The 27,490-nt window shown below is 51.6% G+C and overlaps 2 protein-coding genes across 2 annotated transcripts; one reads left to right on the forward strand and one right to left on the reverse strand.

Moving 5' to 3' along the window:
• Nucleotides 1-59: 59 nt before the first annotated feature.
• On the forward strand, nt 60-12,755 carry DNAJC16 (DnaJ heat shock protein family (Hsp40) member C16). The gene is made up of 14 exons (XM_080358811.1): nt 60-297; nt 1,885-1,951; nt 2,857-3,187; nt 4,130-4,314; nt 5,086-5,190; nt 5,891-6,049; nt 6,392-6,522; nt 6,758-6,941; nt 7,112-7,294; nt 7,521-7,597; nt 8,033-8,113; nt 8,217-8,315; nt 8,699-8,866; nt 9,197-12,755. The coding sequence occupies exons 1-14, from the start codon at nt 134-136 to the stop codon at nt 9,591-9,593; spliced, it is 2,331 nt and encodes a 776-aa protein (XP_080214937.1). The 5' UTR covers nt 60-133; the 3' UTR covers nt 9,594-12,755.
• Nucleotides 12,756-17,881: 5,126 nt separating this feature from the next.
• Nucleotides 17,882-27,490, reverse strand: PINK1 (PTEN induced kinase 1). The gene is made up of 8 exons (XM_080358859.1): nt 27,062-27,490; nt 24,660-24,971; nt 23,699-23,802; nt 22,615-22,797; nt 21,593-21,756; nt 20,270-20,397; nt 19,523-19,759; nt 17,882-19,045 (listed from the first exon to the last, which is right to left on the reverse strand). Exons 1-8 carry the CDS (start codon nt 27,353-27,355, stop codon nt 18,785-18,787), a joined length of 1,683 nt encoding a protein of 560 aa, XP_080214985.1. The 5' UTR covers nt 27,356-27,490; the 3' UTR covers nt 17,882-18,784.

The following is a 27,490-nucleotide window of genomic DNA, read 5'->3' on the forward strand; positions in this document are numbered from 1 at the left end:
GGCGCCCCGTCTCTATGGTAACGCGGGCGGGCGCGCCGGAAGTGGCGGCGCGGGGAAGAGTGAGAGTGGCCCGGCCGGTGCCCGCGGCCTCAGCGCTGGTGTCCGTGTGTCCGTCCGTCCCTGCCCCGGAGCCATGGGGCGGGCGGGCCTGGCCTGGGCCACCGCGCTGCTGCTGGCCGCCCTGGCAGCGCAGGCGGCGGCGGTGGGGGATTTCGACCCGTACCGCGTCCTGGGGGTCGGCCGGAGCTGCAGCCAGGCCGACATCAAGAAGGCCTACAAGCGGCTGGCCCGGGAGTGGTGAGTGTCGCCGTCCGCCCGGCTCTCAGCCGCCCCCGGCAGCGGGGCGGGACGCGGGGACACACACGGTGTCGTGCTTTGGGGTGTCAGAGCAGGGGCAGCTGGTAGCGCTGCTGAGGGTGGCGATGGGGACACGGACAGCTCTGCTGTGGGACAGGCTGGGAGCTGGGGGGCAGCATGGAGGGGAGGAGGCTCCGGGGAGACCTTATTGCGGCCTTTCAGTGCCTAAAGGGGCCCATGAGAAAGACGGGGACAGACTTTTGAGCAGGGCTCGTTGCGATAGGACAAGGGGTGGTGATTTTAAACTAAAGAAGGGGAGATTTTGGCTGAATGTGAGGAGGAAATTTTTTACAATGAGGGCGGTGAAAAGGAGAACAGGAGGCTGAGGGGAGACCTTATTGCTCTCTGAACTGCTTGAAAGGAGCTTACAGCATGGGGGGTGTTGGTCTTTTCTTCTGAGTAGCAAGTGATAGGATGAAAAGAAACGGCCTCAAGTTGCGCCAGGGGAGGTTGAGGTTGGATGTGGGAACAATTTCTTCCCCAAAGGGCTGTGGGGCATTGAACAGGCTGCCCAGGGCAGTGCTGGAGTCACCATCCCTGGAGGGCTGGACAGACGGACATGAGGTTCTCAGGAAATGGGGCAGGGACAAGGCTGGGGGAACGGTTGGACTCGATGATCTTGAGGGGCTTTTCCAACCAAAATGGTTCTAGGAAACACCGGCCCAGGTTGGCCAGAGAGGTGGTGGATGAACCATCTCTGGAGACATCCCAGGCCAGGCTGGACGGGGCGCTGAGCGACCTGAGCTGGTGAAGATGTCCCAGCTCATGGCAGGGGGGGCACTGGGGGAGCTGGGAAGGTCCCTTCAGCCCAAACCATCTGAGATTCTGTGATTATCCCCTTATCTGGCTTCCATTCCAGTGGTCAGAGATAAGCACTGGGTCTCCTCATGGCCCAAGAATCATCCTAAAACCAAACAAACTCTTTCACGTCAGTAATCCATGCTGGAAAACCCTCCTAGAGCTGGGCTACAGGGGCAGAAAAGTTCTCCCTGACTCAACTGGGAACCTTTAGTTCGCCAGCCCCTGGGTCTTGGTTTGGTACATTGATGCTCACAGACAACTCAGCTCCTATGCCGAAGGGAAACACATTGGATCCACAAATGCTGTGCCCCTCGCTTTGGTGGTGTGTGCTGAGGAGTGTTGTCACAGAAAATAGCATTATCTAGAGCTTTTAGAGCCTGCATGTTTCTGTCTGAGGAATCTCCGAAGGCTGTGGTGGGAGGTATTTTACAGGAAGAACTCGGTAGATATGTAGGGCAGCAGCTGAGGGATGTGTCGCTGTAGCAGGTAGGAAAGACAGACACCGTTGACAAGGAATGGGATGGAGGGAGAGGTCCGTGGGCTCAAGGCGCATGTCCCGCTGCTGCCTTTTGAGATGGGGTTTGGGTGGGGAGAGCATGTGCTGGGTGTAGAATCAGATCTCACGCCCGACTGTCCCCATCCCGTTCGCCTCTGAGCAGAGGCTGACAGATTATTGTGCCCTCCGGGGAACCACTGACCCCCTTTTCCTCCTGTTCTGCCTCGTAGGCACCCTGACAAAAACAAGGACCCGGGAGCAGAAGATAAATTCATCCAGATTAGCAAGGCCTATGAGGTAACGCGCTCTTCTTGCTAAACTCCTGCTGTTGTTAACAGTTAAGTGACCTTATTTTTCCGTACGTGGCTCTGCGCTTTTTCTGCCTGCATCTCCATGGGAAATATGCTCAGCCCTACTGACCCAAAAAGTTTCCTCTGCTTTCTGGATGACACCGGTGTGATTTCTCTGTTAAATATTTTGCTACAGGTCAGCCCTGTTCTTGCTAAAAAACCTCAAACAAGGGAGGATCAGATATTCCCCTAGTCCTGACAGCCGGGTGGCATCTTGTCTGTGTCACACCTACACATGAGTATTTTCAGAGTGACACAAGCAACGTTAATTACTTTAGTTGGTTCAAGTTATTCTCTGTGTAAGTAGTTATTTGCACATCGCTCCTGCGCTGCTCTCAAAATTGGCTGCCCCAGTTTGCAGCGGCCAACCTGGTACTTCCGTGGCAAGCGAGCTGAGCCCGTGGAAATAAATCATCATTACACAGCCAAAAAATGCAGTTTCTCTGTGGGGCTCTTGGCTGCTCAGTAAAACTTGTGGTGCTGATGCGCTGAGAAAACCTCAATGTTCGAGCAGATGCAGCAAAAGCTGCTCCAGAAAAGAGCATTCATGCTCAGACGACATGACACTCGGGCTCAGGGGACTGTTGGTGTCAGAAACTGTACAGCAGCCTTGCCTTATAGGCTCCTTTTCCTTGGGTTTTGTCTTTTTTTACTCTTTTTTACAACGGTGAGCCTGAAGGTGATGCGATGGTTCCCTTTTCCAGAACATTTATTTCTTCAAGATGTAACAGAGACTGCATGTTCCTTCGTAGCCCGTCTTTATGCAGCTGCAGTTATTTACCATAGGATTATTGTCAGGACAGTTCCACCTCACGGTTTCAGGCCACTATTTTTCTATCATCTACTTCCTAGATTCTCTCCAACGAGGAAAAACGGGCAAACTTTGATCGCTACGGAGATGCCGGGGAAAGCCAGGGCTACTCTCAGCACCAGCATCGCCAGTTCCACCACTTCCACGAAGGTTTCTATTTCGACGAGTCCTTCTTCCATTTCCCCTTCAATTCCGAGAGGCGCGACACCTCCGACGAGAAGTATTTGCTCCATTTTTCCCACTACATCAACGAAATCGTGCCAGATAGTTTCAAGAAACCTTACCTCATTAAAATAACCTCGGACTGGTGTTTCAGCTGCATTCACATTGAGCCTGTGTGGAAGGAGGTTGCTCAGGAACTGGAGGCGCTGGGTAAGGACAAGGCCGGGCGTGTGTCCCTCATTTAACCTCTAGATTAACCTTGGGGATTTATCCTGAGGCTTTCTTGAATGTTACTAATATAATTGATGAGGCTACGAAAAAACTAGTCCTGTAGATCTCTAGGTCAAAATGCTTTTTCTCCTGTCCCTACAGCTATTGGCTTAGTCCAGTGCTGATGAGAATAAATGATGGCGCGGCCAAGGGACGATCGCTGCACCACAAGCTCAGGCCACCAGCAGAAATGCTGCGTTGCTCTTCATCCTGCAGTTTTGTAGAATCACAGAATCATTTTGGTTGGAAAAACCCCTCAAGATCATTGAGTCAGACCATTACCCCACCCCTGGCACTGCCCCATGTCCTGAGAACCTCATGTCCGTCTGTCCAACCCTCCAGGGATGATGACTCCAGCACTGCCCTGGGCAGCCTGTTCCAATGCCCCACAGCCCTTTGGGGAAGAAATTGTTCCCATATCCAACTTCAACCTCCCCTGGCGCAACTTGAAGCCATTTCCTCTTGTTCTGTTACCTGTTATAAGTTTGGAGACTTATTGAACACAGTTGGATGCCAAGGAGATATTTTATACTTGTCCTTCCATCCCCAGTTCCCCTCTTTTCCCTGCAGACATTACACAACCTCAACAGACAGTGGGAGCCAGAGGCATTGTAGTTCCTGCTTAATAAGACTTTTCTTCTTGAGGTTTTAATGCAGCCCATGAGATACCGGTGGACAGAAGAGGACAGCGTGTTCGCTCTTTCCCTCTAGAGTTTTAAATACAATTTTCAGGGGATTGCAAGAGGAGGAAAGCACAGAGTTAGGAGTGACTATTTCATGAATAACTCCCAAGCAGGATGCTGGGGAAGGGAACAGGTGTTCAGCCTCCATTTTCTACTGTGTGCTTTGGTTCATCATTGATTTGTTGTGTCCCTTTTTCAGGAGTGGGAATCGGAGTGGTTCACGCTGGCTACGAAAGGCGCCTGGCCCATCACCTGGGGGCACACAGCACCCCGTCCATCCTGGGGCTCATTAACGGGAAAATAACCTTCTTCCACAACGCTGTCGTTCGAGAAAACCTGTGGCAGTTTGTGGAGAACCTTCTACCAGGGAATCTCGTGGAAAAGGTAATTTCTAGTGCAAGTGTTGTATGCTGCTTCTCATGTCTGGATATTCATTGCTCCTTAGCTGTTTTGGTGGTTAATCTGTTTAATTCAGCCCCTGAGCTGATCTATGTCATGAACATGAGAAGGTCTGACTGAGGCTGCGGAAATTAAGTGTTTTAAGAGCTGTAATTACAGCTACAGACCCTGGAGCTGTTGGAAGTGATCATGCAACGTGGCTCTGTAACGCTTCTCCTTGCTAATTGTGCTACTATGGGGTCAGGCTGGCAACTTTACATGCCTGCTCCTCCTGGTTGTAACTTCCTACAGCTGCCAGAACAGTAGGAAAGCTGCCCTGGGTTAGGGATCTGTGATTGCGCCCTACCTGCCTGCTGGATTTCATTTCCCTTCTCCTTTCTTGGTGTTTCATCCAGCAAATTAAACACCACTCACTGATTGTAGGCATTGTCTGCTAGAACTGACCCACACAGAGACCTGTTGTTTGTTTTGTCCGGTTTTAATTCAGACCAGCACCAGCATTGACTTGAAACAGCATCGATGGGGGTGCAATAACTAAGAGGGCTGGTGGGGTCAAGATTGATGTTTTTTAGCTCATTTCTTGTGTCAGAAAAATTCAGATCAGGAATACCTGTTGGAAAGAAGAACCCACCGTCTGCTTTCTATCCCACCTGGGCAGCTTTTCCACACTTAATTCTCATGCAGGCACCTAATTGTACAATACTGTATGTGTCTAATGGCTCAGAGATTAAACTAACGTGCTGATTCTATTTAAAGATTACAGATAAAAACTACATTCGCTTTCTCTCCAACTGGAAGAAAGAAAACAAGCCTCACGTCCTTCTGTTTGATCATATGCCAGTTGTGCCATTATTATACAAGGTAATCTGATTTCTATCGTTGTCTTGCTAATAAATCCAGCTGTTCCAAAAAAAAACGTGATTTTACTGCAAGCAGAGGCAGAATGATGCCTCTAAATACTATTGACTGGTTCGAAGAGAACAGGTTGATTTGTGTTGGTTGGAAATGGCTCAGCCAGGTGACCAACTTCATTAGGAGTTTGTGTCTGAGTGAATATGAAGGTGCAGGTGGGTTTCGGAGGCAGCAACTTGTTAAAGTGCTGCTAAATTGTTTTTACATGTCTGTGAATGAAAAGTCTTAATTCATTGCAATAAATTAGTCGAAATAGGAATACAATGTTGAGCAAATGCAGTGGAGGCTTCTACTTTCACACGTAATGCTAACACAATTACATTGTAAAGAAATTCAAGCTGTTGTTCTTCATCACTGTGGGACGTCGTCTATTTGACAATTTAAATGTGTGTCATTTCTGGTCCAAGGGTTAGTACAGGAGGTACCTGTCCCTTTCAGTCACCACCTGAAAGGTGGCAATTGTCGAAGTAAACTAATGAAAAAAATGCCTATAAAAATGCAAACTGCAGCTCAGCGAGGGAGAGGAAGGTTTTTTACTTCTTGCAATGCAATGTGAACAGCAGGAGTTGTTCTCGAAGCAAAGTCACCACAGGAACCCGGGGAAGAAAATGGTGGTTTTGCTCTCTAATGTTCTTTTGCTCCCGCCCAGCTAACCGCCTTCGCATACCGCGACTATTTGTCCTTTGGCTACGTGTACGTTGGGCTCCGAGGCACTGAAGAGTTGTCCAGTCAGTACAACATCAACGTCTACACCCCCACCATGATGATCTTCAAGGAGAACATCGACAAGCCCGCTGACGTTGTGCAGGTATCGCTCAGTCCTCTCCAAGAGCTTCCATGAAACGGACGCTGAGGTTTTCTGGCCGAGCTTATGATGGGGGGTTGGTTGGTGGTGTGTTTCAGAGTAAGGAGCATTTGTTCTCAGCAGAAACTCAGGCTTAGCAGATGCAGAGAGGATATTAGGAGGCAGGAAGCTCAATTGGCTTTAGCGGTGATCTCTGACCTTTAAAGGAGGGGGGCTGCAGGTCACTTCTCAGTCTCAGGGCCTCAGAACATCTCAGGTGATTCCATCAAGGAGCGAGAACATCACAACAGCTTTACTCTCCTCACCCTGCTCATTTCTCACCCCTCTTTTCTTTGTCCTCACCAGGCACGAGAAATGAAGAAGCAGCTCATCGATGACTTCCTTTCCCAGAATAAGTTCCTCATGGTGGCCAGACTCACCAACCAGAAGCTGTTCCAAGAGCTGTGTCCCGTCAAGAAGACTCACCGTCAGCGAAAGTAACGTTCTGGGGGTGACACATCCCCTCATTTTGTTCCCTGAGGCTGCTCCTAAAGCCACTTTTAGTTTGATTCTGAGGGAGAAGGGAAATGACTGTGTGGGATCATGCTGGGTATCTGTGTTGTTTGATGGGTTTCTGGCTCATCAGGATCATTCTGAGTAGTGGAAAGTGGAAGGTTGTTTCCTCTTGCATCCAGAATGACTCCTAATCCTTTGTCTCCTTGTGTTCCTTAGGCACTGTGTGGTCTTGCTGACCGGAGAAGGCGAAAAGTTTGCTGAGGCTTACGAGGCATTTTTGACTTTTGCTGTGGCCAACACCAAAGACACACTGAAGTTTGTGCACATCTACAATGACCGGCAGCCGGACTTTGCGGACACTTTGCTGATGGATGACGAGAAGTATCGGGGAAAATCAGCTGTGAGAATTGCCTTTTTTTTTTTCCTTTTTCTTTTCTAATTCACATCCGTTGATGTAGGATGCTATACACTGATCTGACACCTACTTCTGGGTGGTGATTTGAAGCATAACATCTGTCCAAAGAAAAGTACCTTCCTCTCTGACATCTGCCGTATTATTGGCTCGTCCAGGTGGTCATTTTGGAGAGACGCAATACGGCGGGGAAGGTCGCCTATAAAACTCTGGAGGAGGCCTGGCAGGGCAGCAAAGAGGACAACTTCATCCTCCTGGATCTCCTGGACCAGCTGAGGACAGACCCTGGCCTTCTGTCTTCTGAGACTGTCCTGGCAGACCTCAACGATGAACTCGCTCCCGTAAGTGCGCGGCCCTTCCAACCACGTTATCTTCCTGCACACTCGTGTTACAGCCACTGGTTATATTTTAAAATATCAAGGCAAGTCTTAAAAGTTTTCTCACTCCTGGCCTGCTCCACTTGGTACTCCTCACCTGATTCAGCCCAGGATTCTGTTTAAGGGGTGGGATCCCATCAGGGCTCTGCATAGAGGATTTGTCATTTGATATCTTCTCCTTTTTAACCAGATGTTCCTTATCCGATGGCTCTACTCCACGCTGGACTACATCTCAGACTGCTGGGACAGCGTGTTTCACAGTAACTGGTACGGGTTGAGTGTTAACAAGTCTTGATGAGGAGCAGGATTTTCTTATCTTGTTCAGACGCGCAGTAGAACCAGGTTCTTATTAACAGAATTGAGAACATATCAAAAATGCCTGTATTTTCTAAAGATTTAGGCAAATAGCGGTGACACCACAGTGACATTAACTTCTGTGCTTGGTGCTTTTGCCTCGAGGCTCATCAACACAAGTCAGTTGTAATTTTTCACCACTTCCCTGTCACCGTTTTTTTAAATGGATCCATTTTTCTTCCCCTCCTTTTGGGTGGGAGCAGGGTGGTGGTCAAAAATGTGATTGTCTTTAAGACCTCAGGAAAGGAACTGGGTTTCTAGGAAAACTGCAGGTAGATAGGAACTCAAATTCAAGCAGAAACTGATCAACTCACAGACCTGACTGCTGTTTGTGAATCTTCCCCGCAGGCGAGAAATGATGCCGCTGCTGTCCTTGCTCTTCTCCGCCCTCTTCATTCTCTTTGGCACCGTTATTGTCCAGGCTTTCAGGTGGGTGCATGCGAAAACGTGCTGAGGGATGTTTTGAGGGAGCAAATATCACCTCAGCCCAATCTGTCACCTTAAACGCACACACAAAAATCTTCCTTTGCAGCGATTCAAGCGATACAAGGGACTCTCCTCCCTCTGAGAAAGAAGAAACTGCCGCAAAGACCGAGAAGAATAACACGAGCTTCAGCAAAGAGAGTAACAGGTTCCCTCTCTGATTTTCCCAGATGTGTTTTCTCTTGAGTTATTGCTTGGGGAGGGTCTGTGCAGTGAGAGGATGCAGAGAGCACCGGGTGGATGGCAGAGAAGGGCCAGAGCTGCGCAGGGCAACGCGGGCAGGAGGAGATGGTGGTTAACCATGAGGCCAGCAAGGACGGGGGGCCCAAACTTAAGTTATTAAGCAATGCCCACTGATTTTGCCCCAAACCACATCCTCAGGGAAAGGCAAAGGTCTGGCTGACTTGTTGAGGAAAATTAAACTGGCTTTAGCTGCAGGGCACAGGCAGGGAACGAGTTCTTGGTTTCTCCATCCTTGGTGGGTCGGTCCTTCGTTTCCCCTCTCACTCGGTCACCGTTTCATTGTGGCAGGATTCCCAAAAAGGGCTTCGTGGAGGTGACTGAGCTCACGGGCATCAACTACACCAGCAACTTGGTGCGCCTGAGGCCGGGGCACATGAACGTGGTCTTGATCCTGTCCAACTCAACCAAAACCGCCCTCCTGCAGAAGTTTGCACTGGAAGTCTACACCTTCACTGGGTAGGCTGGGGCTCTCTCCTGAGTTTCTGTGGCCATTTTAACCCCGTGTGTCATGCTGCTCCAATGACAAGTTAGGAGCGGCGTTGGCTCGATTGCCTGGCGAGCAAAGCAGCCTCCGTGCTTGTTAGTGGCGATGAGATGCTGAAAACCTTTAGGCGAAAGGTAGTTCCGGATGGGTCTGGCAGTGGTAGTTGTCACCTGCGCCAAACCAGGTTAAAAAATGAGCCTTGGTGACACTGCTCTGTGCCTCTTTACAAACAACTGTCTGGTGGGAATCCAGCCTGACTCAGGAAACGTGCTAATCCTGCTTCCCCTCTGCTCTTCCCCCAGGAGCAGCTCCCTTCACTTCTCCTTCCTCAGCCTGGACAAGCACCGGGAGTGGCTGGAATACCTGTTAGAGTTCGCGCAGGATGCGGCCCCCATCCCAAACCAGTATGACAAGCATTTCCTCGAGCGTGACTACACGGGCTACGTCCTGGCTCTGAACGGCCACAAGAAATATTTCTGCCTCTTTAAGCCTCACAAATCGGGGGACGAGGGGGGAACCCTGGGATCGTGTGAGGATTATGAGTCCTCGCTGCACACAGAAGGCAGAGGGAAATCCTCCTGCAGCCCAAGATCTAGATCTGTTAAAAGCAAATTACACAAATTGTCCTTTTGGATGGAACGCCTCCTCGAGGGTTCCTTACAGAGGTTCTATATCCCCTCGTGGCCCGCGTTAGACTGAGGGATTTTAAAGAGATTCTAACGGACAAACTTTTTATGAAGATATGACAAGGGACAGCTCTTTCCAGGAATAAGCGAACAAGCGTGACGAATGGACCTTTAGGTTTTAGATGAACTCTCCTCGGGCCAGCGACTAAAGCCCAGGAGCACAGCCAAGCGCACCAAAATTCCCTCTGCCGACTCCTTCGTGCGTTTGGACGCCGTGCTACCGAAGAGCCAAGAAACCCATTTTTCCCTTCTTGTCCTGCTGCATCTGCTTCCCGAGTCGCCCCCGTTCCATCTCTTGTTTTACCTCGGTTGAAGAACAAAACCAACCCCGTGACTTCTCTGCCGCGGTGACTCGGTCCGGACCGAACGCGGCCGGTGACACAGGTCGGGTCGTGGTTCTCTGTCCCCTTCCCAATGTGCTTGGCCCGAGGTGTCACAGCGGCACAACCCTGCAGACCCCTCCGAAAGGCCTCCTGCCACCAGGCACTCGTACTTTTATCGGCTTTCCCCGTGGTAAGTGAGCTAGAATACGGTCAGGAGCATCTCCCTCGTAGCAAACCTGTAGTTGGGACTCACCCATGGTGCGGGCTCGTGGACGATCTGCATGTTTGATGCTCCTCCTGTCATCATTCCACGTGCAGCTTCACCGGCTACACCGTAACCGGGGAGGGATTTTTGCACGGCCGTGAATACTGTAAAGGTGTTGAGCCGTTTAAATGTCACGTTGATTTGTTTTCCAGATGCCTTTTCTGCTTCTGTCAATTTTAGACGATGTATCCTAGAGCCATAACTTTAACCGTGTCCTCAGATCGTAGGCGTGAGCTGCTATGAGCCAGTAGATGTGTAAAAGAAACTCTACCTAGCTGCTAGGGAGTCGCTTCTGGCTCCTGTCCAACACCCTCACATCTGTAGTACAAACCAACCTTTCTTTGTATCAAGGAACCGAATTTTTCGACGGTTGTATTCCTGAAATGTTGCCCCAGACGTGCTGTGTCATCCAACCGTCACTTATGTGTGAAACTCCTTTTACTTCGGCCATGGGGTTAAGACTCTTGTTTTCAGCCTCTCACCCGTTTCCTTCTCGCCACAAACCCTTGTTTCTCACCATGCAGGCTGCTGCCTTGGGTTATTTGTTTGTATTTTTGGTTTGGTTTTATATTTCTTTTGTCTTTTGGAACTCGTAGGTCTGTGCGGAGCCAGGACAACCGTAGAGCGCAGGGTTGGCTTGATGCTTTGCTCCAACAACTGTCACCACCACAGGTGGCCCTGTGTGACACAGAGGGAAATCAAGCTGCAGATTTGCAGCTGTTTTCCATTCCTCAGGTGATTAAATAAAAAGCAGCAGGGTTTTATTTTCGCAGCCGGGACCGAAACCCTGTGGGAATTGTCCTTTTCACCACCCCGGGGCTGACACCTTCGCCCGGACTGGTCCTTGCTGCGTGGTACCAAGTTGTCTTGGTGCTTGATGGAGCACATGCTGTTAATTAAAAGCTCCCTCTGCCCTCACCACCTTAATTAACCACCTTAGTGGAGGAACAACTATGCCAAACCAAGCTAGCTGCTGATCCCGTAGGAAATCTGGGGGTGCTCAAGTTGTTTTACTGCCTCCCCAGCTCCCGAAGCGCTGGTTTGCTGCACCCCTGACCCGCTGCGGCCACCACAGGTTCTCAGACTCCCTGTACAACCTCCTTCCAAATAAAGGCTCCGCTGCTACCAACTGACCCTGCGGTTACTTAATTTTAGCTCAGCAGCTTGTGCTGCTGCGCCAACATGGCACTGAATAGAGGGGAGGAAGGAAGGAGGAGTGTTCTCCTTGCCAAATATCTCCAAGGCGCACAGGTGCTGCGAGAATGGAGCGGGACAGGGGATAAAACACCGGCCTGACGCTGCTAAACTTGGTTTTCGTGTGGCTGGAGCAGTTGCTGAAGCACTTTTGTGCTTTTCCCGCTGCTGGCCGTGCAGGATGTGGCTGGAATAAGGTTGTGGGCCAGTGGAGGGCTCCACGTAACTTTTTAAATGTTTGCAAAAAGCAAACCCACTCTCTGGGTCCCTGTGGTCTCTTCAGCTCATCAGAAACCAGGAGAAAACCTTTGACACATTGAAGTGCCTAGTTGTGCTATAGCAAGAAATTCAGCCCTGACCCGGGTAAGACGATAAGGCCTTAAAGCCTTCAAATTACAGTTAATGTGCTGGAATCCTTATTTATTTTATTTTAGTGTAGATGGCCTCCCGTTTCAGCCTGGGTTTAGTTAAGCAGCGCTTGCAGCAGCTCACTCTCGCTGGCTGTGCCTGGATGGAACTGTGTCGCTGTTTTATGGAACAAAACTTTATTTTATGGGCTGAAGCAAATGCCAGACTGTCCATTGGCTTTGGTGTCTGTCGCCGAGCACGGGGTGCTTGATTTCTTGTAGAATAGCACAGGCGGAGGCTGCTGACACCCCAAACCCTCTCCCAGCAGCCACAATAATTTTTAATATTAATTTTCTCCAGCGGCGCCCGACCCAAATCGTCGTATTTCATCAGCAAAACGCGCTTGCCCTTCTGTAATGCACGTGGTGGTTCGTAATCCAAAGATTGATGCCGTTCAGTCCCAGTGCACGGTTCTAGTTGAAATCCCGGTGATCGCCCCCGCTCCCCAGCTCAAGCAAAGGGCTCCAGGCCCCCAAATTAAAGGTGTGTACCAAAACCTCCTCCCTGGCCCAAGCGGGGGCTGCAGCAGCTGCCAGGAGCCAGAACACTAAGAAACAGGACTGAAAGCTAGAACATATTTTGCACTTTTGATACTGGGAGGGGGGGGATTAACTTATTTGGCGAACTTGTCTTTTTTTGGTTTTGGTTTTGGTTTTTTTTGGGGGGGTATTTTGGTTTTTTATTTGTGTTTTGGTTTGCTTTTTTTTCTTTAATTTGTATTTGTGAACGGACGCTGATGTCATTTTATTTTCAGACGATTCGCAACCGAAATAAAACTATTTTAATGTGTGACGAGTCGACTCTGGGTGTTTCCTTGTACAAACTGCCCTCCCCTCCCCGGCAGGCTCAGAAATCCCCAGGACCCCTAAACTTCTGCCATTGGAGACACCTTGTTGTCCCCAAAAGGTAATAAGATCAAATATTCCCCTGTGCTCAGCGTGAGCCTCGCGCCACCTTTGTATATTCATTGTGATAAAATCAGGGGCGTTTGGGTTGGAAAAGCCACTCAGAGTCCAACCATAACCCTCCCCATGTCCCTGAGAAGCTCATTCACATCTGTTCAACCCCTCCAGGGATTATCTGGCACATCTGGGGAGTCCCAGAATAAACCCCAGAATAAACCCCCTTCTCCCCCTGCTGCATTTTATCATAAAACCCCTTTTATCGCGACAATTAACAGCGCCTGTGCCCCCCAGGGGAGGAATCGCAGCTGTGAGTGCTGAAGAGCAGCTGCATCAGCCTCATCTCCCTGCGCTGCTGTGCACACCAGCTGCTCCAATCTACAGTATATCGGATTAAAGTCACCTTTTCTACCAGTAAATGGTATTTATTTCTTATGGCAAAGCCTGAACAGCAGGTTTGTTCCCAGGAGGGGGCTATAAAGTCGGAAAAAAACAAGAAACACAAGTGGTGAATGTCTGATGGTCACATCTGCCCCTTTCCCTGCCCTGACAGAGCTGGGGTTGGGGCAGCGCTGCAGACAGACAGATGGACACAGGGCTGTCCAGCCAGAGAGTTGTATGTCCCACCAGACACATGGACACTTGCATGGACAGGCGGCCGCACAGTCGGACACTCACGTCCTCCACCTCCCAGCACAAACCCCCCCAGCCCAAAATAGGCTTAATTCATCAAAGGTCCCGCTCAAAAATGAGCAATTTCACACTCCCACCCCGCCACACTCCCAGCACCGTGAATGGGTGACAGACACGGACAGAGACACAGACAGACACAAAAACAGAATGGGGGGATGGGGGACTAAAGGGCCTGATCCTGCAGCTGAATGGGGGCGGGGCAGGGGTGTGGTGGGGGCAGGGCGGGGGTGTGAATTTGCTGATATTTGAGCAGGGACTTCAAGGAAAAAAGGCCAATTTGGGGCAGTTTGTGCTGGAAGGTGCAGGAGGTGCCTGTCGTCTATCCAGATGTACAATTGTCCGGCTGGACGTACAGCTCTGCACAGAAAACTTGGACACTTGTACGTGCAGCTGGACAGATGGACACATGTACGTACGGATGGACAGACACCTGCCCAGCCAGACACTCACTGCTGCACCTGCAGCACAAACCTCCCAAAAATGGCCTTTTCATCCCAAATGCACCGCTCGAAAATCAGCGATTTCACACCCCCGCCCCGCCCCCGCCACACCCCTGACACACCCCTGCCCCGCCCCCACTCAGCTGCAGGATCGGGCCCTTTAGTCCCCCACAATGTGTCCGTCTGTCTGTGTCCCCATGCTTGTGTCTGTCACGCACTCATTGCAGTGGGGGCGGGGCAGGGGTGTGTCAGGGGTGTGGCGGGGGCGGGGCGGGGGTGTGAAATCGCTGATTTTTCCAGCGGTGCATTGGGGCTAAAAAGGCCATTTTTGGGAAGGTTGTGCTGCAGGTGCAGGAGCTGAGTGGCTGGGTAGATTTCTGTATGTACAAGTGTCCATCTGTCCAGCTGCACGTACAAGTGTCCGAGTTGTCTGTGCAGAGCTGTACGTCCAGCCGGACAGACGGACACGTGTACATACGTCTGGACAGACACCAGCTAGAAACTCAGCTCCCGCACCCTGCAGCAAAAGAACCCCAAAAATGGACATTTTGCTGCAAAGGGCCTCCTCAAAAATCAGCGATTTCACACCTCCACCCCACCCCTGCCACACCCCTGACACACCCCTGCCCCGCCCCCACTGCAATGAGTGCGTGACAGACACACAGACAGGGACACGACAGACAGACATATTATGGGGGACTAAATCACCCTATCCTGCAGCTGAATGGGGGCGGGGCAGGGGTGTGTCAGGGGTGTGGCGGGGGTGGGGCGGGGGTGTGAAATCGCTGATTTTCGAGCAGGACCTTTGGAGCAAAATGTCCATTTTTTGGTGCATTTGTGCTCAGGGTGCGGGAGGTGAGTGTCCAGCTGGTGTCTGTCCAGCTGTACGTACAAGTGTCCATCTGTCCGGCTGGACGTACAGCTCTGCACAGACAACTTGGACAATTCTATGTGCAGCCAGACAAATGGACACTTGTACGTACAGACACCTGCCCAGCCACTCAGCTCCTGCACTTGCAGCAAAAGAACCCCAAAAATGGCCTTTTTAATCCCAAATGCACGGCTCGAAAATCAGCGATTTCACACCCCTGCCCCACCCCCGCCACACCCCTGACACATCCCTGCCCCGCCCCCACTGCAATGAGTGAGAGACAGACAGGGACATGACAGACAGACATATTATGCGGGGCTAAAGGGCCCGATCCTGCAGATGAGTGGGGGCGGGGCAGGGGTGTGTCAGAGGTGTGGCGGGGGCGGGGCGGGGGTGTGAAATCGCTGATTTTCCAGCGGTGCATTTGGGATGAAAAGGCCATTTTTGGGAGGGTTGTGCTGCAGGTGCAGCAGTGAGTGTCTGGCTGGGCAGGTGTCTGTCCAGCTGTACGTACAAGTGTCCATCTGTCTGGCTGCACGTACAAGTGTCCAAGTTGTCTGTGCAGAGCTGTACGTCCAGCCGGATAGACGGACACTTGTACGTACGACTGGACAGACACCAGCTGGACACTCATCTCCCGCACCCTGCAGCACAAATGCACCAAAAATGGACATTTTGCTCCAAAGGTCCCACTCAAAAATCAGCGATTTCACACCCCCGCCCCGCCCTCACCACAACCCTGACACACCCCTGCCCCGCCCCCACTCAGCTGCAGGATCGGGTGATTTAGTCCCTCATAATATGTCTGTCTGTCGTGTCCCTGTCTGTGTGTCTGTCACGCACTCATTGCAGTGGGGGCGGGGCAGGGGTGTGTCAGGGGTGTGGCGGGGGCGGGGCGAGGGTGTGAAATCGCTGATTTTCCAGCGGTGCATTGAGGATGAAAAGGCCATTTTTGGGAAGGTTGTGCTGCAGGTGCAGCAGTGAGTGTCTGGCTGCACAGGTGTCTGTCCAGCTGTACGTACACCTGTCCGTCTGTCCAGCTGCACGTACAAGTGTCCGAGTTGTATGCGGAGAGCTGTACGTCCAGCTGGACAGATGGACACTTGTACGTACGTCTGGACAGACACCAGCTAGAAACTCATCTTCCGCACCCTGCAGCAAAAGAACCCCAAAAATGGACATTTTGCTGCAAAGGGCCTCCTCAAAAATCAGCGATTTCACACCCCCGCCCCGCCCCCGCCACACCCCTGACACATCCCTGCCCCGCCCCCACTGCGATGAGTGCGTGACAGACACACGGACAGGGACACAACAACACATATTATTGGGGAACTAAAGGGCACGATCCTGCAGCTGAATGGGGGCGGGGCAGGGGTGTGTCAGGGGTGTGGTGGGGGTGGGGCGGGGGTGTGAAATCTCTGATTTTCCAGCGGTGCATTGGGGCTAAAAAGGCCATTTTTGGGAAGGTTGTGCTGCAGGTGCAGGAGCTGAGTGGCTGGGCAGGTGTCTGTATGTACAAGTGTCCATCTGTCCAGCTGCACGTACAAGTGTCCCAGTTGTCTGTGCAGAGCTGTACGTCCAGCCGGACAGACGGACACTTGTACGTACGTCTGGATAGACACCAGCCGGACACTCACCTCCCGCACCCTGCAGCACAAATGCACCAAAAATGGACATTTTGCTACAAAGGACTGGCTTGAAAATCAGCAATTTCACACTCCCGCCCCGCCCCCGCCACACCCCTGACACACCCCTGCCCCGCCCCACTGCAATGAGTGCGTGACAGACACACAGACAGGGACATGACAGACAGACATATTATGGGGGACTAAAGGGCCCGATCCCGCAGCTGAGTGGGGGCGGGGCAGGGGTGTGTCAGGGGTGTGGCGGGGGTGTGGCGGGGGTGTGAAATCGCTGATTTTCGAGCGGTGCATTGGGGATGAAAAGGCCATTTTTGGGAGGGTTGTGCTGCAGGTGCAGCAGTGAGTGTTGGCTGGGCAGCTGTCTGTCCACCCGTAAGTACAAGTGTCCATCTGTCCAGCTGCACGTACAAATGTCCGAGTTGTCTGTGCAGAGCTGTACGTCCAGCCGGACAGACGGACACTTGTACGCACGTCTGGACAGACACCAGCCGGACACTCACCTCCCGCACCCTGCAGCACAAATGCACCAAAAATGGACATTTTGCTCCAAAGGTCCCGATCAAAAATCAGCGATTTCACACCCCCGCCCCACCCCCGCCACACCCCTGACACACCCCTGCCCCGCCCCCATTCAGCTGCAGGATCAGGCTCTTTAGTCCCCCATAATACGTCTGTCTGTCGTGTCCCTGTCCATGTGTCTGTCACGCACTCATTGCAGTGGGGGCGGGGCAGGGGTGTGTCAGGGGTGTGGCGGGGGCGGGGCGGGGGTGTGAAATTGCTGATTTTTGAGGCGGTCCTTTGGAGCAAAATGTCCATTTTTGGGGTTCTTGTGCTGCAGGGTGCGGGAGGTGAGTGTCCGGCTGGTGTCTGTCCAGACGTACGTACAAGTGTCCGTCTGTCCGGCTGGACGTACAGCTCTGCACAGAAAACTCGGACACTTGTACGTGCAGCTGGACAGATGGACACTTGTACGTACAGCTGGACAGACACCTGCCCAGCCAGACACTCACTGCTGCACAACCCTCCCAAAAATGGCCTTTTTAGCCCCAATGCACCGCTCGAAAATCAGCGATTTCACACCCCCGCCCCGCCCCCGCCACACCCCTGACACACCCCTGCCCCGCCCCCACTCATCTGCAGGATCGGGCCCTTTAGTCCCCCATAATATGTCTGTCGTGTCTGTCTGTGTGTCTGTCACCCACTCATTGCACTGAGGGGGGAGCTTTGGCAGAGATGTGAAATTGCTGATTTTCGAGAGGGGACTTTGGGGCAAAATACGTCCCTTTTTGGGGCGGGTTGTGCCGCAGGCTGCAGGACGTGTCTGGCTGGGCAGGGGTCAGTCCCACTTCTCACCTTCCTGAGATGTGTTGCCCCCAGCAGCAATTTGTTCCAGGTCTTTAGGAAACTCCACTTGGTGAAATAAAACAAAACGAGTCCCGCAGACAGACCTGGAAAGAGGTGAATGATTTTTAGGACCCCACTGAACCGGGGCTGCAGCCTAAACCCCGATCCCAAACCAGGAGATGAACCAGATTTACAGAATCCACTCAGCAGCAGAGCTTCATCTTCCATTTATTGTGCAACAAGTGTAAAGAACTTACTTTCTCCCCAAATTCCTCAGAACAGAATCACAGACATGAAATCCAACCATGTTTCCATACATTACTCCTGTTGGTCAAAAATCCACGTCCTACCCTTGCGAGCAAAGGACATTATTTCATTGTTAAACAGAAAAAACAAGTGGATCAAACAGAACATCCCACTGAACTCCGCTCAGCCCATTTGCGATATTATCTCCAACCCGCCACATTTTGACTTTGCCTTGGACTCCACAGCAGCCACCGCACAATCACCACAAGTTGAGAAATGAATATAAGTGGTTTTGGGCTCATTTTTGCTGTTTTGCGTACAAGCAGCGAGATACGCGATGTGCATTACTGTAAGAAGCAAGCGGCTGCCGCTCACCTCAGCAAGAGGCTTTCTGAGATACGTCTGTGGCCGCGGAGAAATTTTAACATCATTTTAAACATCATTCAACATCATTTTAAAACCTCCATTGGTTTCCCTACACAAAAGAAAGATCGCACGTCCCGCTGTCAGCCCGGCTTTCTCGGTGAGTTGTTGAATTCTGTGGTGCTTCCAGTACATCCTCTCACTCTTCTCTTCTGAAAGGGAACCTGGTCCGCTCAACACGCGACTTACGAGTCAACGGTGAATTCCAAACGTGAGCAAAACCCACCGCGGAGCTCAGGACACCCCCAAGGGCCACAAACCCTCCCCAAGAGCAACAACACGCGGGGATTTCTAGGGACAAGCAGCGCCTAACGCTTGCTAGAGATACTCAACCTCTTCAACCCGCAGGTTTGTTCCCTAAAGCGCTACAGGATTCGCGGCAGACAGAAAAGACAGATTCCTTTAAAAAGTGATGTTTATCTACCGCACGCTCGCATCCCGGGTCGTGTTCTTCACCCGGAGCGGCTTCTCCAGGCCAGCAACAGGAATATCGCCGCCCAGAGGTCTTCGTACTCCAGGTTGGCCAAAAAACACATCTTCATTTTGGTTTCCACGCGGGTTTTCTCGGCCGGGCCGTGGGTGAGCAGCGCGGCCGCAGACTGGCAGAGCAGCCAGGCGATCATCTGGTCGGGTTTTGGGGTGGAGGAGGCGAAAACGCTTCCACCCCACAGGCTGAGGTGCAGAATGTTGGCGGCGACTCTGGCGGACAATCTCTGCGTAAAAAGGGAGAGGGAGGATGAGCTGATCCTGCCGTGATGCTGTGGCATCGCCAGCCCAAACAGCCCCCCAGGCCTCCTGAGATACCACATGTTAATAATGAACAAGTTCTTTGTGATTATTAATATCAGGACACCCCCCTAATTCAAGGTCTGGTCCCTGACACAAACATCTGCTGAAACCCCTGAAACTGTGCAAGAATGCACTGCACTTAGAATCTTAGAGTCATTTTGGTTGGGCAAAGACCCTTAAGATCGAGTCAAACCATAACCTAAATCTAGCACTAAACCACATCCCTGAGAGCTTCATCTATATGTCTTTTAAACCCCTCCAGGGATGGCAACTCCACCACCAAACACATTTTGTTGGTCTCTGTTATTCAGCAATATCTGCACCCGGGAGAAACAATCTACAGACAAACCTCCCAAACACCAGCTAGACAACTTCTTCCAAAAAAAAAGTGGTTGTTTTACCTTGTTGGGATCCCTCTGAAGCAACATCTTGATCACTTGTCTCAGCTCCAGGGGCACATGGTCAGGCAGGGCTGGCAGATCCTCTTCGCGGTAACTTCTGCTCTCCAGAGCCGCGTCCCCAGGGCCGTAGAAAGGGTTGCCCAGGCCAAGGATTTCGTAGGCGATGGCTCCCACAGCCCAAGCGTCGGCTTTGCTGTAGTTGATGACCGTGCCCGGACCGGGTGACGCTGTGATCACCTGCCAAAGAGATAAGGATGTTCAAATAACCAGCTCTAGCGTGGGCTCTGCGCTAAAACTGATTTTGAAGGGGCAAGACAGTATTTCTGCAGCAATAAAGACCAAAAGCAAAGCTAAGTTTCGTCTAAATCTCTGCTTTAGGTTAGAAGGGACCTTTAAGGATTAAAAATTAAAATATTAAAATTAAAGATTTAAAGATAGTTACGCAGTAACCAACTAGTGGTACTGTCTGGCATGACTGAGTTACGTTAACAAGCAAAAATGGGTAGAAAATGATCGATCTGATCACCGCAGCTTTCAGCAGGTGTTACTGTGAGCACAGACCACGTAAGCAAGTACAGGTGTGTGCACACTGGGGACAAATGACAGCAAAGCGACCTGCACACACACCCTTTGCTCCTTTTAGACCCAATCTCACCCTGCACCACAGCTGGGCCTGAAACTTTTTCGTCCCGACAGCAGGATGAGCAGAAAACCAGCAACACAAAGGGTGACAACGGGGGGATTCACCTCGGGTGCCATCAGGGAGCCGTTGCCGCCCCGATCCACGTAGGAGCTGGTGAACGGCAGCCTCAAGCCCACGGTTTCATCTGCCAAACAGCAGCCGAAGTCAGTGATCACCAGCCAGGGGCAGCCAGCTGCGAAGGACAGACGGACAATTCAGCTGGGGAGGACCCAGCTGTATCAGACACGTCACACGGACACCAGAGACAGTCAGGAATAGTCTAGAACCCCCCGGGAATCAGCACAACCACATGCTATTTTCCTGCTTCTCCTCGGTTTTATTGGGTGATATGTTAAAACTTGTTATTCCGTTTCCTCTTTAGAGGATATTACTGCCCCCCATGGAACGTGTGTTGTCACGAAACGTGGCAGATATCATCAAATTAAAGACACATAAGGTTAGAGACTCATTCGTGATGGAGCAATATATTCCCTTTTTTCTCTGTTTTTATTTACAGCAAAAGCTATCGACATGTAGATAGATATACACTCAGCTACAGCAAAAGGCTGGAGAAAGTCTGCGTTAGTTATTATATCAGTTCTTGTCCTGATGACAAGTCAAACATTGCAAAGTAGAATCATTCCCTCTCCAGACTGCAATATGGAAAAATCAATGCTGAATGTGGTTAGGAGTGATCTAAAGCATCGCTACAGAGATGCTTTTCCTTCAAGAAAAGAAGGATGGCGTCAGTATCGCTGAAAACCTTCCACGGCTGCTGCACCAAGACCTTTAATCACACAGATCTGGCTGCCTCCTATTGTCTCCTGCCCATCCGCATCTCAAATCATGCTGAAAAAGAGCTCAGGTAATTAAAAATCTCAGTTAGAGAGGCTGACAGGAGAACGAGATGATGAAAATGCCGCTTTTGGCTTTGACGCTGTCAGATCCTTTGCCCTCCAACCGATGTTTCATCATCCCAGGGAGCAGCACTGACCGTGAGGGGGGATTTTAAGAACCGTCCTGTGCTGTTTGGCGAGTGAGAGATGACGGAGCCAAGCGCCTGAAGCAAAGGCACCTCCAGCATCCTTCATATGACATTATCATACACCAAACACTCACTGCACTCGTGCAACGCACTCTCCATCCCTCCACCCCATCACAGCGAAATGCTCCTTTCAAGTTCGCTTTAATGATCCAAAACCTGAAGCACAGGATAAATTACATCCCCGGTGCTACAGTGACAGCAAGCAGTAAGCTAAAAACCAAACCTGAGATTCTTCTAAAGGTTTGATGCTCGTTTTTTTCCACAAATCCACGCCTGCGTAGGACACAACCGCATTGCTTTCGTGAGCGACTTAATTGGCATTTATACTCAGTGATCTACGTACCAGAATCAAATTCAACCAGGATGTTGTCGGACTTCAGGTCTCTGTGCGCGATTCCGTGTCGAACAAGATGGTCCACGCCTTCCAGGAGCTGTAAAATCATCATCGTGGAGAGAACAACGTCCGGGCTGTTCTCCCTCAAGTACTGGCGCAGAGTGCACGGATAACTAATAAAAACAAGGAAAATCAGTGAATTAGCATCGTGGGAGCTTAGCGCTTGTGGTTCAACCTCAGCGCTGGCTGGCTGGGGATACAGCATATTTATACGTGACAAATTCTTGACCTTCGTGACGCCCTCCCACCTCCCAGCCTCAACCTGACACCAATCCCCATCTGCTGTTCTCAAATCCTCTGTTTTGCAACACCCGACACCCTCGCCCGAGTTTGACAACCGCAAATAAAATAAACCTCTCAAACGGCACGGGGAGGGGCTCCAGGTATTCTTAGAGGTTTCTATGTACCAGTGTTGTGTTTTGCATGACATAAGAGGGAGATTAATAACGCAGATCGTATGAGCAAAGTGAGATGTGTTAATCAGGAGAAAGAACATATTCTTGAAATACAGAGAGGCCAGAGCACTTTCTCCAGACAATGGCAGAATAAAAACAGAAAGTGTTTTTACATCAGTGCCACCACAATCCCCATTCAAGACCAAAACCCAACTGAGAAAGCCAGAGATGCTGAGCACAGATAAATCTCATTACCAATTCCACCCTGTCTCCAGTGGCGTGTTCAGACTAGGGGTGAAGTTCAGACTCAGCGGGGCGGACAAATGGGGACAAGCTCCACATTTCTTACCTTAATTTGGTTTAATTATTAAAAAGAACAGCTTGTTTTCATTATCAGACTAGAGTTAAAACCTCAAGGACTTAGAACAGGTCTTAGGAGGCGTTTCCAAGAGGAGACTCTGCTTTTTGGCAGCAACCCAAGTGAAATATCTGCGAGGACCCATGCAGGAGCACAACGCGCAACCCTGTTAGTGTCAGCAAATCCCCGAGTCACACAACAAGCTTCTCTCTACCTACTTCTTCATCACCAAGAAGAGCGTGCGGCTGTGGCCAATCCCTTTGGGATTCAGGCTGAACGGAAGAACGTCAGGATAATCTGCGAATGCTCCAGGCAGCAAAGGGACTGAGGATGTGAATGCTCGGATCACCTGGATTATATTCGGATGAGGTTGCAACTTCTTCCTCCCAAGGATGGGTTTTCTGCACAGAAGTATAGGTACCGCAGGTTACATGGATCACCGGGTCAGTTCTGATTTATCATGGACACATCTCTGTTATTTCTGGATTTACTTTTCATTAATATAGCCCGCCCTCCCCACCAACGGGTTCCAAAGCAGCATGCAAACAGACTGCAGACCCCATTGTTTCAAATCGAGCAAAAAGATGCATTTTTGAACAAAAAGATAGCTAAACTCAAAATGATTTATGAGTTTCCATGCGGTTTTCCACCTCCATACTGTTTGTTCACTTCTCACTTGGGTTAAAGGGTGGGAACCAGCTCATTTTCCATTTTCTTTCTCACCAGTTTCCCTGCACTAGAACAGCTTCCACCTCCCTGCCCAGCACGCGTTTTACAACCAAACCAGTCCTAAAATTGTACAGTCAAATTGTTTTACAGTCAGATTGTTTGATGTTTAATACGTTCAAACTGTTACCGATTATAGCTGTATATTTCTGTAATTAAAAAGCACCATGATGCACATTTAAATGGTTAATCACAAGTAGCTCCTCCCAACCTTTAACTCCGCAGATACCAAAGCAATTTACACATGGGGAAACTGAGGCACGGGGCACAGAGTGGATCAGCCTCAGTCACCCATCAGACCGCTGGCAGGACCCCAGTGAGTGCCCAATTATTGGCGCATCCTCTCAATGCCCTCCTGGACTGAGGTGTGCGGGACTTCTGAAGGCTCCGTCATTTAAACAAAACACATGCACATGTCTCCTGAGCCGCTAATAATCATTTTATCTGCTTTCAGGAACTGTTAGAGAAAGCCCCAGCCATCTTAAAAGCACAGATGCGCTGCAAAATTGATGGATGGATGGATAAAATCAGCATGTCAACATTTGGGAACCGCTGTCACTTCCACCGTGACCGTACCTGCAGCCAGAGACGGCTCCGTATTCTCCAGCTAAGGCAGCGCCCGTGGCTGGAACGAGCTCTCGGCCCATGGCATCCAGGATGGCTTCGCTCGACGAACCTGCCTGCAACACCAATTAAACACCGTGTTGGCTTAAGCTCCAAAATCCAGTCCCAAAACAGCCTGAAAGTTGATAATCCTGATGCTGGCAGCATATCTGGAGCTGGATCAACCGAGACTGGATTGAGGGTCTCCCTTCTCTGCTTTGAAAATCAGGGAAGGTAATTAACACTTAAATAATTTGCCTAATGACATGGCAAGGCCTTTACCTACAGAACGAAATCCGTGTGTCTCTTTAAATGCATTCTTGACTGTCAGCGCTCTGAGCTATATGTTAACACTTTCAACTGTAAAACCTGGCTGGAAAAGGCCACAGCTAAATGCTGGGGTATTTCTGGAGGCCAAGGGATTATAGATGTTGGCATTTTGGAAGACTCTCTTACAATATCCACTTGTCACATCAAGCGCCACAAAACTCTTCCATGGGAAAAGTGAGGTGGGTTTTTTAAATGTGGAGTGGCCCCTGTGACCACCAGATCTCTCATCTAATCCACACTTCACAGATAAGAACCTATTTCTATCCCAACAGCGACAAGAACACTGATTCCCAAAGCTGTGGCAGCAGTGGCTTTCTCTTCTTACACCTCACCATCACAGCCAGCTTCCAAAAAGCCTCTTTTCCAGAAATTTCACCCCCATCACCAACAGCTCCCCCACCAGCAGCTCTCAGTGCCAATTCCAGACGAATGCCGAACGCAAATTACCTCGCTCTGGGACCGTTCGTTCACAATCGACACCTCCAATGTCACACATCAACAGCTTTGTTTTGACACGCTCATCGTGCGCTACATAATTAGCGCTTAAGCGTTAAAACATTCCAGCCAGACTTCCTAAGTGACAGACAAAGAGCTGACTCCTTACCGAGATGTTCCACATCATTTTGATCGCTAACGGAAAAGCCTCTTTCGACGGTTGTTTCTGCACGGGTTCCTCTTCAGCCGGCGGTGAAGCGGAGCCGCGATCCTGCTGCACGCTCGGCTCCCGCCCCGTGAAACAGCTGCTCCCCGCACACCCGCCACGATCGCACGAGAAGGGAATCGCTGCTTCGTACACGGCAGCACTGCAGCCCTTCCCGATGGGCTGCCCGATGAGATATTCCTCCAGCTTGAAGCCCTGCCAGCGCAAGGACCTCAGCGGATCCTTCTGCGGCTTGTTCTTCCCGACAAACACCGTCTGGAAGGAATAAGAAAAGACAATGATTAAAAAAACTGCTCAGTTATTCAAGATTTCCCAAGGAAGGAGAATTCCCTTACTGTTTAAGTCGTATTAAGTGTCCCATTGGGTTGGTCTGACCTGAAAACCACAACCAGGCTCTGGCCACTACAGCTCAAATCACTGTAAGCACAGGGAAAATAATTTGCAGACCCTATATTTAAGTCTGAAACAGATTACCCCGAAAAGAGTCTTTACTAAAAATGCCATTCCTGAGGGTGCTGTAAATCCACAAGAAGAAGAGGAATGGGGAGGGGGGACTCACTTGCTAATCCAGAATATAAACATGTTTTGTAAAGACAAGTCTAACTACATCTAAAAAGAGACGCACTATTACACTTTTGTCCTTCTCCATAAATAAACCAGGCAAACAGCATTTCAAAGAAAATCCAATTAAAAGTGACAACAGATGGAAAAACAATGCCCTGAGTTGTTGTGGCAGCCGAGTGTGAGGGCACAGTTTGCGGTACAGTGAATCACTGATGGGAGAAAGATCTGGGGGAGGAAATGGAAAGAGATGTGAGAAAACACAGCCCAGGAGGGTTGTTCTGGAGTCTGAGCGCAGCGTTCACCATCCCACAGGTCCGGAGGTGTCACGGCTGTCACCTGGACCGACACAAACCCGCGTGCTTCTCCACAAGATACAACCCCAACACGCCGGTGGCTGCTCCAGGGACGTGTCCCGTGGTGAAGGGACACAGCTCCAGGGACGCCAGAAAGGGGAAAACAGGAAATTTAATCAGCCAGCATCCCAAGAAGCTTCAGGGAAGGCAGAACCCCTGCGGGAATGTGTTTGTCTGCCGGTTAGCAGGGCAGGTGACGGCTGGCTGAGCACCAAATGTCTATTTTTACCCATAAAATATGTTCAGCACCGTGTGTCCCCAGCGCCCTGCCAGCACGGCCTTGCGGGGTCTGAAATGGGGAGAGGGGACAGACCTGGGGGCTCAACAGCAGCCTCCTGGGACACGGACCCCCGTCACCAGTGCCCGGGCCCCCTCACTTTGTAGGGGGACAGGGACTGAGGGGCTCCCCACAGTGATGACATCCCCAGTACCTGCTGTAAGGCTGCTGACTGACAAGCTTCCCCAATACCCTACTTTTTGGGGGAGGAAAGGGTGTTTTTGGGGTTGCCCACAGCAGGGGAACCCCCACACGTTCCTCAGGAGGGGGCGGCTGTGGGGCTGCCCATTGCAGTCACCACCTGGGGACACGGCCAAGGGGTGATCACCACAGTGACAACAACACCTTCCTTTGCGGGGTGTCTGAGGGGCTCCCCACAGCAGTGACCCCCCCATCCCGCTCATGGGGGGTGCCTGAGGGGCTCCGCACAAAAAGGACACCTCGCCCCTAATAAGGGGTGTCTGAGGGGCACCCCAAAGTAGTGATCCCCCCATCCCCTTCATACAGGGCATCTGAGGTGCTCCCCACATCACTGACACCCTGTCCCCTCCACTGGGGGTGCATGAGGTGCTCCCCTGAGCAGGGACCCCCTCTCCTCTTCATGGGGGTGTCTGAGAGGCTCCCCAAAGCACTGACCCCCCATCCACTTCATAAAGAGTGTCTAAAGGTTTCCCTACAGCAAAGACACCCCATCTCCTTCATGGGGGTGTCTGAGGGGCTCCCAATAAAAAGGACCCTCTCCTCCTCTAATAAGGGGTGTCTGAGGGGCTCCCCAAAGCAGTGACCCCCCCTTCCCCTTCACTGGGGGTGTCTGAAGGGCTCCCCAAAGCAGTGACCCCCCTCCCCTTCCCTGGGGGTGTCTGAAGGGCTCCCCAAAGCAGTGACCCCCCCTCCCTTTCCCTGGGGGTGTCTGAAGGGCTCCCCAAAGCAATAACCCCCCCTCCCCTTCCCTGGGGGTGTCTGAAGGGCTCCCCAAAGCAGTGACCCCCCCTCCCTTTCCCTGGGGGTGTCTGAAGGGCTCCCCAAAGCAATAACCCCCCCTCCCCTTCCCTGGGGGTGTCTGAAGGGCTCCCCAAAGCAGTGACCCCCCCCCTCCCCTCCCCCGCGGGTGCCCGAAGGCCTCTCCCCGCCGCCCACCCGCGGAGCCGCACCTGGATGTGCCGACACGCCGCCTCTGCCCGCCGCTGCTCCTCTAGCCGCGGCTCCACCAGCCCCAGCGCCATGGCCAGCGCCAGGCAGGCCCCGCCGCCGCCACGCCGCGCCGCGGCCGCCAGCCCGCCCCCCGGGCCGCTCAGCAGCAGGCGGCGGGCGGCCGGGAGCCAGCCCAGCCAGGGCCGCCACGGCGAGGGCTGCGGGACCGGCCGGGGGTCCCGGAGCGGGGCGCGGGGCGGGCGGCAGCGCGGGAACAGGCGCAGGGCGCGGGCCAGCAGCAGCCGCAGCGCCATGGCGGACACCGAGCGGCGGGGCCGCGGAACGGACACACAGCGCGTCACTGCCGGGGCGGGACACACTGTGACACTGCGGGGAGAGCGGGGCGGAGCACGGGGACGGGGGTGAACCCCCCTGGGGACACCCCAGGG

Source organism: Nesoenas mayeri (assembly GCF_963082525.1).
Source record: "Nesoenas mayeri genome assembly, chromosome: 24".
In the NCBI taxonomy this organism is placed as follows: domain Eukaryota; kingdom Metazoa; phylum Chordata; class Aves; order Columbiformes; family Columbidae; genus Nesoenas; species Nesoenas mayeri.

What these genes read in the sequence shown, in the direction of transcription:
- DNAJC16 (XM_080358811.1), top strand. Translation starts at nt 134, where the DNA reads ATGGGGCGGGCGGGCCTGGCCTGGGCCACCGCGCTGCTGCTGGCCGCC. An exon ending in AAGACTCACCGTCAGCGAAA is followed by an intron (nt 6,523 to 6,757) that starts GTAACGTTCTGG and finishes TGTGTTCCTTAG; the next exon opens with GCACTGTGTGGTCTTGCTGA. An exon ending in GTTATTGTCCAGGCTTTCAG is followed by an intron (nt 8,114 to 8,216) that starts GTGGGTGCATGC and finishes CTTCCTTTGCAG; the next exon opens with CGATTCAAGCGATACAAGGG.
- PINK1 (XM_080358859.1), bottom strand. Translation starts at nt 27,355, where the DNA reads ATGGCGCTGCGGCTGCTGCTGGCCCGCGCCCTGCGCCTGTTCCCGCGC. An exon ending in GCTCCCTGATGGCACCCGAG is followed by an intron (nt 19,760 to 20,269) that starts GTGAATCCCCCC and finishes TCTCTTTGGCAG; the next exon opens with GTGATCACAGCGTCACCCGG. An exon ending in TTCAGAGGGATCCCAACAAG is followed by an intron (nt 19,046 to 19,522) that starts GTAAAACAACCA and finishes CTTTTTACGCAG; the next exon opens with AGATTGTCCGCCAGAGTCGC.